The sequence below is a fragment of the Apis laboriosa genome, unplaced genomic scaffold (assembly GCF_014066325.1).
Source record: "Apis laboriosa isolate Shangri-la unplaced genomic scaffold, ASM1406632v1 scaffold40_cov151, whole genome shotgun sequence".
Classification (NCBI taxonomy): Eukaryota; Metazoa; Arthropoda; class Insecta; order Hymenoptera; family Apidae; genus Apis; species Apis laboriosa.
In genome coordinates this window covers 775,869-788,529 of record NW_025223180.1, presented here as the reverse complement: position 1 = coordinate 788,529, position 12,661 = coordinate 775,869, and the positions used below count along the sequence as shown (strand labels likewise).

General features: G+C 31.8%; 1 protein-coding gene across 2 annotated transcripts in view; it reads right to left on the bottom strand.

Moving 5' to 3' along the window:
• The window catches only part of LOC122715965 (Kv channel-interacting protein 1-like), a 130,085-nt gene that overhangs the window by 103,993 nt on the left and 13,431 nt on the right, over positions 1 to 12,661 (bottom strand). For both annotated transcript variants that reach the window (XM_043938584.1, XM_043938585.1), the window contains exons 2-3: positions 12,241 to 12,382; positions 12,089 to 12,163 (exon numbers count right to left, since the gene is read on the bottom strand). In XM_043938584.1, coding sequence (XP_043794519.1) covers positions 12,089 to 12,163; positions 12,241 to 12,337 — 172 coding nt within the window. In that variant the 5' untranslated portion in view covers positions 12,338 to 12,382. The remainder of the gene's footprint in view (positions 1 to 12,088; positions 12,164 to 12,240; positions 12,383 to 12,661) is intronic.

Sequence of the window (12,661 nt, the reverse complement as noted above, 5' to 3'; positions counted from 1 at the left end):
GGTTCGAAATCGAAATGGCTAACAAGGAGAAAAGAAGAAAGGGGGTGGCCGAAAAATTGTATAAGAGAAAATAGAAGGGGGATGATGATAATACAGCAACGTTAACGTCAGCAACCGTGTGCCGTGACCAACGAGGGATGTAAGAGGTTTACAGTTGCTAGGCAACCTGTTGCCACGGGCACCCGCCGCTCTACCATCACAGGACCTCGCTAGGTAGGTTACGATCTTGCGTATAGAAGTGAAGGGAAGATAAGAGATGAGACTAGAATCACAATTCACCATTCCATGTTTTATTCGAGCATTCAAAAAATTATAAAGGTTTCACTCACGTGGTCGAGGTATTGCAAATTTTTCGTATGTGCGAGTAAGGGGTTTGATCCACTACTGAAACGAGTAACGATAGATCGTTTAATAGAAGTGAAGGGAAGATAAGAAATGAGAGTAAATTCATCATTCCACGTTTTATTCAAAAAATTATAAAGGTTTTACTCACGTGGTCGAGGTATTGCAAATTTTTCGTATGTGCGAGTAAGGGGTTTGATCCACTAGTGAAACGAGTAACGATGGATCGTTTAATGACACGTACAGAAATGAAAGGAAGATAAGAGATGAGAGTAAATTCACCATTTCACGTTTTATTCCAACATTCAAAAAATTATAAAGGTTTCACTCACGTGGTCGAAGTATTTTTCGTATGTGCGAGTAAGGGGTTTGATCCACTACTGAAACGAGTAACGATGAATCGTTTAACATGCAAAAGTGAAGGGAAGATAAGAGATGAGAGTAAATTCACCATGCCACGTTTTATTCAAAAAATTATAAAGGTCTCACTCATGTGGTCGAGGTTTTTTTTTTATTGCAAATTTTTCGTATGTGCGAATAAAGGATTTGATCCACTAGTGAAACGAGTAACGATGGATCGTTTAATGATATGTACAGAAGTGAAAGGAAGATAAGAGATGAGAGTAAATTCACCATTTCATGTTTTATTCGAGCATTCGAAAAATTATAAAGGTTTCACTCACGTGATCGAGGTATTGCAAATTTTTCGTATGTGCGAGTAAGTTTGATCCACTACTGAAATGAGTAACGATGGATCGTTTAACAGAAGTGAAGAGAAGATAAGAGTAAATTCATGCCACGTTTTATTCAAAAAATTGTAAAGGTTTTACTCACGTATTGCAAAGGTATTGCAAATTTTTCATATGTGCGAGTAAGGGGTTTGATCCACTAGTGAAACGAGTAACGTTTAATTGTAAATAACATATATTGACAAGTATTACGAGTTAATTATTTTCTATTATTAATTTCATCATCCATTCTCGATATTTAGAATTCGAATTGGCTTGAATAAACGCTTTAATTTCCAATCAACGATGTACACAGGTAGAAATGTTTACGAGAGCTTAGTAGTAGAGCTCAATGTCACATCAGCCATGCCTACTTTTATCGAATTTATATTTCACGGTAATAACGGAAATACAACGTGACGTTATTTTAGAAAAGGTTTTAAAGAGAAGTGTTGAATTGAAACTTAGAAATTATTATTTAATCAAATTCTTCTTGTCTCAACCTGAATAAGAAGGCGAGTTAATTTGGAATCGAGTTATTTCTAATTATAATGTAATAATATTAATTGTTTTCATATTTAATTGTATCTTATTTAATGTTTACAATTAAAAAATAAATAAATTTAATTTTTTTTTACATATCTTACACATATATATGTAAAAGAAAGAAAGACAATAAATTCATAGTTTGAAATTAAACTCGGCCGGATCATTTCTTGTGAACTCGTTTCACCAGTTACAAGCGATTTGCATTCCAAATCCCTTTACTAAAATAGCTTCTTCTCGGAGGGAGGGATAATTTATAAAGATAAAACGTCACGATATTCAAATTAACTTGAAACCATATTGATAAACGATATTCCGGGCAAGTTTTTATTCCTCGGTTTATTTTTAATGGTAAGTATGATAATAAAGGAAAGAACTTCCTAGTTACGAGAATACGTACGTTTTGATCTGTTACGAATTAATAATACTTCCACCTTTAAATCGAATCATCAATGGAACAATGTTCGAACACGAATACACGCGCGATCTAATCAGCAGATAATCTACGACACACGTTACGACGTACATGTATAATTTAATACTAATCGTAAGTTCAAGAGATCGAATATATGTTCTGATAACGCACGATAGCAACATATGCGATAAATCGTAAAAATTATTATACCATTTTTATTTAGGATTTTTATTTACGATTATATTGTAACGCGAATGAAACAATGTATCATTAAATCCAATTCATTAAAATATCCAACAATTGTGAACGAATGTATATTTTCCAAAAAGTTTTATTTTGTTGTGCGATACTTCAAAAGTCCACCCTCCAGAACAGAGGGTGTACGAAAATCGATATTGATACTGAATTAGAAGAGTATATGCGCGTCGAACGATAAGATTTATTCTCGTGAATAAAAGATTTATGTTAATAAACATATATATATATTTTTATATGGAAACATGAGTGACGTAAGAAAAAATTTCGATGCGAAACGAATGAAATTCTTACGTCGATCGAAATTTACGTGAAAATGATTAACGATGTTCCTAGAGTGTACGTTAAACCGCAATTCCAAACAAAGGGAAATTAGAAGTTACAGGCTACGAGGACATTTTGCAAACAATCAAGAACAGTCAACAATCTCGTCACGTTCGCCTATGGGTTTGGTCTGGTTAACCAATTCAATGGATTCACAATCAGGAACTCGTTCCATCCGGTATGATATGCAAGCTTTCCGCTGTCCATTACACGGATAAAATTCTATCCATCTGCAGTTGCGTATACAACGTTTCATCAAATCTCTTCCGTTAATACAAGTTAATACAACCCATCAGAATCATGAAAAAAAAAAAAACGCGAGTCACGAATGATACGTGAAATTCAGCGCTGATAATCTCTTTGTTTTTTTCTCTTTCTTTCTCTCTCTCTCTCTCTACAATATCAACTACTACAAACGATGCGCTTGTCATTTGTTGTATCGAACGAGACTGATCGAGGCCCACTGTACACACACACACACACATACACACATATATATAAACAAATTTCATTTTCTCGATCCGTGTCAATCAACTTTCTTGTTTGCTTTCCATCAATTCCACTTTTGAACGACTCCTCGAAAAGTTAACAGCTTTCTCGAATAAACAGTAAACATCAATAGAAGAGATATCGATGGGAATAAATAGGACATCGAAGAAGATGCCTCTTCGACTATCCTTCCATTCCATGGTAATATCAGGTGGAGGGGAGGGCCGTACGCAAAAAGTTTGCGAACTAAAGAAAAAAAGAAAAGAAAAAATATTTCTTTCCAACAATTTCGTTACTCGAAATGAACGGTTTGCATACTCGTAAGAATAATGGCAAGAAAGAGATGTCAAGCGTTAATAATCGCGTTTTATGCGGCGAAAGAAATATGTCGAAGAAATATTGGATTGGGACGAAAGGAAGAGTAGAAAAAGAATTTTCGCGCTGTAGATTATTGCTAGTAACGTGGGATTTCCCCCGATTTGCCATGGCCCTGATTAAACGGCACCCTACCGCGTCGTTATCGACATCCGAATTACTTGGACAGACACGGCCAGAGAAAGAGAAAGAGGATGGGGAGACGCGACGAGATCAAATATTTTATGAAACTTCGATCGAATTTTTCTTTTTTTTATTTCAACCGGAACGTGATTCATAGAATCGTGTGATATATTTAGAGTGGTAGAGTGGTTTTGATGTCACTCTTGTTATTAGGACAAGGAGATCATAATGAATCGTTGACGAATAAATTCTCGCCCGTTTTCTTCAACTTGATACATTCGATATTTTAGTTTATTATTTCATCCTAACAGCGCGTGTTTTCGACAAATTAAACGTATTCGTAGTTTTATATCGTTGTGTGAGAAGGTCCCAACAGGAAGTACGGAAACGTTTCAAGAAGCGAACGTCACCAAGTTTCGGCTAATTTAGTTTTTATTAACATCCCTCACAAATGTCTCGTACTCCAAGTTTTGTTTCGTAGAGACTTCTGCTCTGCTCTTGCCAACTTTCCCTCGTTTCGCGTTACTCACGGCTTTCTCTCGTCTTCAAGGGTGAATCCTAGGTTGCATCCTAATTCTCAATATCGTTTTTTATATCTCAAATATGACATTTAACTATAAATCTACCCAATCCTATGAAGAGAAACTTTTAAAATTTTTAAAAGAAGAATTTTTTCAAAAGACGCGAAAAAGTGGAATTGTGAACTAGTAGTAAGAAACATAATTTAACAAACTAAATTTAATTAAATCCATTTTTATTTACACGGAACAATTTAATTATCCTTTTTTAAACGTTTTAATCTAAAAGTTTACAAGTTTACCCTATGCGAAGAAACATAATTCGTCCAGGGGAAATTCTAACGAACAACAAGATTTAGAATCTTTCTAACATTTTCTGGATTGAAAAAAAAAAAAAAAAAAAAAGAAAGAAAGGAAACTAAAATAAAACGGTTCTTTATAATATTTTAAACGCGTTATCCCCTGGGATACATTCTTCTCTAAGGAGGATGAGAATGAGACAAAAAAGGAAACGATGGCGAAAAAGGAATTATTTAGTGCGAAAATGTGCAAACTGGAAAATCAAACTTGCTCGTTTCAAGCTACATTATTTAACAGCAATGTTCTGATGGAAGTTTGCTTCGTACATTTTTCATAACAAGGCTATGAAGCCTCATTCTTCGGGAGAGATCTCCGTTATTTTACTCAAAGTACGTCGTCAACGAATAGCTTGTTATCTTAATCTCATCTCACTTCAATAGCAACGCGAACGTGCAAATACACATTATTGAATATGATGATAAATGATATACATCTCGGTTGGGCAGAAAAATTTTTAAAAATTAAATCATCGTAACAAACGGTTGATCGATGTTATTCATAAATAGACTTAAATTAAAGAGTATCGATAAATCTGAAGAGCCCGAAAGGATAATGGAAATCTAATTAAAAGCGTGCATCATCATTGACAGATTGAACGCATGGCATCAAGCAACGATATATTACATCATCGTTCGAAGATTGAAAATTTATTCGGGCGAGAAATAAAGCCTCGTAAACAAACAATATTTTGTCAAATTTGTCATCGAAGTAATATATATAAGTTTGATATAAAATTGTTTTTTAAAATTCTTTCGTCTCGTTCCATTCCATCTTTTTTAAATTAATAATTTTCCCATAGTTGGTCAGAGGCTATCAGGATGAATATAAAAAATTACAAACGTTATATACGCGCGGAATATTTGTCGAAAAATCGATCGAATTTCTTCGAACAAATTTTTATTTTCTACAGCAAATATTTTATACCAAATGTGTTTTATCGTCAAAACTTCTTTCTATATATATATATATATTTTTTTTATATTTATATTTCGATGATATATATCGTTGATATCAAAAATTGTATTCAATATTCAGAAAAAGGATATTCAGAAACCACGCGAAAATATCTTTTTTTTTTTCGCGTTTATATTCTTTAAAACTTTTATATTTCATCCAATTGTAAAATTTTTCCAATTTCCAAGTAAAACGATTCGTTGAAAAAAAAAAAAAGAAAAGAAACAATTTTTTTTATACGACTTAGTATTGCAAGACAAGAATTTGTTCATAAAATCATGAATATATCGTATCGAATACCGATTCTAACGCATGCGGCAGCTGCAGTATGTGGAACCTGACTAACTAGATATTGGACGTGTACTGGATATTCACTTCCTGAGTGCGTTCCATCTCGTTACTTCCGTAATTTAACGTGCCTGTAATTTTCATATAATGTTTTTCCCCCCTTCCCTTTTTTTTTTTTTAGAAAAGAAAATAATCACACTAATCGCGGAAGTGAAGAAAAAAGGAGGGGAAAAAAAAAAAAATAGAAAATTAATCGAAAATGTCTCGAAATCATTTACAGCTAAAGTTTCTCGTCGGAAACTTGTTCTAATTTATTGTTCTACGAGCTAAAAAATTGTTGCAACGCGTTAAAAAAAAAATTGTTCGCGTATCAAATATTTAGAAAATTTCTAGATAAAGCTAGATAAAACTAGATAGAGTTATAATAATAATATGATAATCGTGTGATAAGTTGGGTGCAACGTAAAACCGGAAATAAACGAGGAAAATTGGGAAAAGACAATATTTTCATTTACACAGAAAATCGTTGTTCCTTTTATCGGAAGCAGAACACAATCGTTTCATCTTCGTCGAATAGAGAGAAAAGAGGGAATGGGACATTTAATGAAGCCGGAATTATAAAGCGAAGGGGAGACTCGTCGTTCCATCTTGTAAGAAGAAGAAGAGGAGAAACAGTTCGTGGAAAGGATAATTGCTGTTGCTTGGTAGTTACTCCCATGGAAGAAACGTTTAATCACGAGTACATCGGTGTTTCAATTCCCATTTTATTGCTCATTGTATTCCCAAGATGTTTGTCAACCCCGGCAGACGTTTCATCGATTTATTATTATTCGTTTCCAATCGTTAAAAACGAATCGTAATATTTTCGGAAAGAAACACGTTTTTTTTCTTTTTTCTTTTTCTTCTTTTCCCTCAAACGATCCGATAATTTCAAAGGAAAAATTGAAAAATTTAAAGGAAAACGTTGAGAATTAAATCTCCACGATCGAATCCGAAAATGCTCCTTTTCACATTTTCACGTAGTTACGAAATAAAATACTTTTTCTATCGACGCGACGTGTATCGACGCGAGATCGATTCTCAATCGGTCTCCCGAAACTACAATTTTCGATAATATCGGAACCAGAGGGCCCGGGTGAAAATTTTCCAAATGCGGCCGACTCTTGTAATTTTCGTTTCTGTCGTGATTTTTGCCTATGCCGCGGGACAATGACTAGACTAGGGAAACTCGTATATATACGTATCCATCCATTTTACTAGGGGTTCATTCGCGAGTTTCCGGCGACGTGACGCACTGTCTTTTCACGCTTTTATCACCTGCGCGTCGATTTCGTTCTCGATTTCGAAAAAAAAAAAAAAAGAAAAAAGAGAAAAAGAAAAATCGAAGATAATAATAAATTTCAAAAATACTTTTCAAAAAAAAAAATATGGCCTGGTTCTGTACGATATTTTTTCTAGATAATAAAAATTCTACAATTTCCAATTGTGCGTCGTGATTATAAATTAATAAACTCGAGTTCGGCGAAACGAACGAAATCGTTTAACGCGTTGCAAGAATAATAAGGATTGGCTGTTGTTATCGTGTATGTTCGCTAATTAATTTATTTGCATTTTATTTATATATTGATTGTTAAAGCAATTATATATTTGCCTCACGTGAATCGGGTATAATCGAGTAAATATAAGTTGACGTGTTGATGTAATTGTAGAAATATAACGATACAATGCTTAAACAGAATGATTACAGGATACGTAGAATATGGATACGATTCGATAATTCCGTTAATAATTTACAATAATATTATCATTAGGGAATTGATGAAATGATTTTATTGAAATAAAGAATGTATATAATAAGAAAGAACACATTCAATTCCAAGGAAACAAGAAATAAAATACGTTAAATATAGATGTGACTCATATATGATGAAAAGGATCAAACATTCTTTCCATCGTAATATTTTTTCCGTTTCTTAATCTTCAAACGTGGCCCTCGATTTTGTAATGCATCTTACATCCATAAAATACGTGAAATTAATATTCGACTATGACTCTATCGCTCTCTTTGTATATTCTAGAAATTTCCACCGCTTCCGTAATTGTTGTTCAAAGTATTTTCGAAACAATGCTCCAAACTTGATAAAACGCCAACACCTGTTTCGAAAACTTCCTAAGGGTAACCTCAATCTTTGGAGGAGGAGGACCAAAATCGGGGAGTTTGGTGATAGAGCACTCGAGACCACGTACAACTATATTTAAAGGAAGAGATTGCGAAAAGTTCGGATTCAGATATTCAGTTCATCACGGAAGAAATCATGGCGAGGCAAAATTTAGAAAATAAATTGCTGAATCGAGAAAATTCCTAATTCTAATTACACGAAACATCGTTTCATAATTCGATTCGCGTATAAATTTTCGTTTGTAAAATATTATAATAAAAAATTTGGCAAAACGTATATATATATAACGAAGCGAGTGGTCGTCGAGACGTTGCTAACTCATTATCGGTCAAATTAACATTCTCCTCTCGACACCTCTCCTCTCGCGTTAATTGCAAAAGTTTTCTAAAACCACGACTGTGTAAAGCGGCTTGCGTAACGGCGCGATAAAACTTTTTAACGTTGCGAATAAAACGTGTAGTAGATCGAGCTTTGGTATAATATATATATATAACGGGTCGAATAAGTGATCGTTAATGCTCAACCTTGGGCTCGATCAATCGTTCGAAATGCGCAATATTTGTTCGATATACTTTCGATCACAATCCTTTCTTTCTTCCTTTGCTTATCCTTTTGCTTTTCAATCCGTTGAAACAAATTGAAACGAACGCGAATTGTGCGCGAGAATGTGACAGAGTAAGACAATACTATTTTAAGGGATGTGTATATTATTGTACATTTGGGTAAAGTTGGCCCTCCTGAGATTTGACTGCTCAAGTAAATTTAGTGACGGAGTGAGGTCAAAACTTCCCAGAAGAGAATTGCGCGAATTACATCATCCGACAAACTTAATTCTCAGTCTAATAATAAACCTTCCATTTCGATGAAACTATAATTCTTTAATTCATAAACTTTATAAACTTTCGTCAACAAGTATCTATCCATTTAATTGAAAAGTTAATCGTAGTCTTTTAGGATTGTTTTTCCTTGAATTTTTCGTGAAATAAAAAATATCTATTGAAATTCATTATTACAACATTTATTACGAACATTTCACGTTCTCTTAAACTACGTATAAATCATTTGTATCGTATTCATCGATCGCTAAAGACGGATGATATCGAATTACAAACTCATGTTGCGGTTGAATATTTAACGATAATTAGATTTAATATTCCAATTTGAACGTTGAGGAAATTTGTGCACGATCTGATTCTAATGTTCGTTAAGTCTCTTTCAGTTAGTTTAAATGCATAATGCAAATATATATATATATATTTATTGATATTTCGAATAACGCTGTCTCAGCTGAAAACACTTTTAACGAATCGATCGATATTCGCACATACAACGAAATTGACTCCGACTCTTCAGTTTAAACCTACTGAAGATCCATTTACATACATGGAGCGTTACTTCCATGCTTGTTAACCTCCTTTCTTCGTAGCGGGAAATAAGCTGAGAAGATGAACTTCGCAAGCAATTCGTTGAGAATCATTACATAATATAATCATGCAACGTGTAATCATTAAATATTTTTTTATCCCGTATTCTTTTACAATATTTGCAAGATTATTTTTTCAAGTTAAAGTTTCGTCACGAGTCGCATCGACCATCCTTTCATCTGCCCGATTAATTTTCATAGACTCATCTTATATCAAAAATGAGGGTAATTAAAATTTCAGCTCGAATGAAAATAAATATAAGACTGCTATGAGATGCTAATTAAAGTAAAATAATTAAATATTATTAGAGATTTATAGAAGACGGTGAAAAAAAGGAGAGCGATTAAAAATTTAATGTAAATCAATGTGTTTTGACGTATAAATAAATCAACTCATTCGAACGAAAATTTTATCTGTAATTTACAAATCTCGAGTATTGAACCGCATATCGACTAAAGTGGGAAAAACCCCGAATTTTATTTTATTTTTTTTTTTTTTTTTTTTTCTTTAGTTTCTCTCAAAAACTTTCATCCGCTATCACTCCTCCCCAAACGAGACTTTCACTCGCCACTTTCATTCCAACTCAACCAAAAAGAAAAAAATTAAAAAAATTTCTATACGATGATATTGAAAGTCTTTATCTACTTTACGTTACTTAAAATTTTTTCAAAACATCAAAACGAAATTTACGATAATTTGTAATAAAATGTAATATTTATACAATCCACTTCATTCCCTTACCGATTACTCTTAAGGAATGCAAATTACATCATTTATCCTCTTTAAAAGGGCACTTAATTTTCATATAAACTTATCGATTATTCTTACTTAGCCCAAATACAGCGTATTGAGGTCATAATAACTCAAGATATACATATTTATCGAATCGTAAGAAAATATACTCGTTATAATATACGTGTTTATTTCTTAATGGAAATAATTGCTTTATATACAAGTATATTTCGTACGAAATTGAAATATATTTTTTATAAATTCATATTTAATTAATACATATAAATATAACATGATTAAAATGATTAAAAAATATCAAATTTTTATTTTATGAAAATAAATTTGCCAGAAACCAAAAAAATATTTCCACTATATAATGCGATAATTTTTTAAAAATTTTTACATAAAATATATTTCATAATTTTATATTGCAAATTTTTATATTTAATTTATTTTTTTTTATCATCAACGACCATACACAGTGATCGAAATTCAAAAAAATTAAGTATTAAAATTATATAAAACAATAAAGTTAATCGGACATCAAAATCGTCCCTTGAGCGGATAAATCTTGCACAGCAAATATAGACGAGGAGAGCAAATAATGGAAGAGAGACAGAGATAGGGTAAAAATATTGAAATCAGCGCCATCTTCAGAGTGCCGCAAATGAAACACAAAAGAAAGGACAAAAAATTATTAAAGAAGGATGGAGATAGAATAAGAATTGATCTTTAGCGCCATCTCTTGAATATTAAAGATATCTTTTCAAATAATTATCTTTTTAAATGTACTCAAGAAATGGCGCAGATCTTCAATTCTTATTCTACTTTATCCTACCTAGGAGAAATATCTCTGATATTCGTGAGATTACGCTGATACTCAATTCATCCTCCATCTCTTTCACATTGTTTTTCATTCTTTCTTTCTAAGTTTCGTTTACGACATTTTGAAAATGGCATTGATATCAATACTTTTATCCTATCTCTATCTTTGTTCTCTTTGTATTATTTGTTCTCTTTGTATACCTGTTCTTGCTGTATTACTTGTTCTTCAAACTAAAATATAATTATAAGGTATCAATTAAACAAGTTATTTCAAAACTCTAAATTTCAACAGCAATTGTAAGCTAAAAACAAACAATAATTATATCTTTTTAATGAAATATCATTACATAATTACAGCTGTAGAACTATTAGATACAAATGTGTAGATTATTGATTGTTGCTTAAGAAATTAAGGATAAATTAGCATGTATTGTTCGTTTCATACTGTTTATTCTATTTAATATAGATAAGGAAAGCAAATAATGAAAAAAGATAGAGATATGATAAAAATATGAGAATTAACGCCATCTCCAGAGTGCCGCAAATGAAACTTACAAAACTTAAAAGACGGAAAATAATAGATGGAAAATAAAAGACGGAAAGGATAGAGATAAAATTAAGAAATAACTATCAGCACCATCTTTCGAGTTAAAGATATCATTATAAGATAACATACGATGCAGTAGGACTTGATGATCAACGCCATCTTTTGAATCATCTTTTAGAAAGATGTTTTTAGCACTCAAGAGATGACGCGGAAATTCAATTCTTATTTTATCTCCATCCTTCTCCAATTATTTTCTGTCTTTTTTTTTTGTATTTCATTTGCGGCACTCTGAAGATGGCGCTGATTTCAATATTTTTATTCTATCTCTGTCTTTCTTCCACTATTTGCCCTCTTCGTCACGTTGTGGCGCGTGTCCGCAGATAAGATATACGATGTCAATCGAATATACTTTTATCATTTCTCTTTCAAAATTATAATGTGTCAGAATTTTCAATGATCCAAATATAATGACTATAAATATTTCATCATATTTTTATATTAATTAAATTAATAATTCATTATTTCTATAAATATTCTAAAATTTCCTTCTTATCGTATTTAATTGAAAGAGAATTTTGAATCCTTAATTGTTCTTAATTTACTGTTTGAATTGAAATATTTGTTAAATTGTTTTACATTTTATTTGTAAAAATAGTCACTTACAGAAATAATAATCCCCATACTCGTTTGAACGTTTATGTTCTTCCCCATTGATTTCAACTTTAATTCTACGCCAAACTAGAATATAAAATATACGTGTACATGTTATTTAATCTGAAACTTTTGAAATTTATCTTTTGACTGGATATACTTACCATCTCTAAAAAATTTTCGAATATTTGACTTATGAGATATTTTATTAGCTCGACACGATTTATTCTGTTCCTCGATTGAATTTATATCCTCCTCCATCTTTACTTCAAATTATCCATTCATGGATAAATAATACGCAATATTCTAAACAAAAAATGATAACATTTATATTAACGAATGATCGAATGTCGCGATAATTCTATAGATTCATAATTTACCTATATTTAAAATACAACATACTATAATATTAGTACAAAATATTTGATATCAATAATAATAAGTTTTTATTTATAAAGAAACGTGTTAAAGAAACGTTTCTACTTGTTGCGATGCTCTATGTTACGAATATAATAAAAATATTGTTTTTGACATTATGAAACTATTTTACACATCTTGTTGATATTACTGTTAACATTGTTACAC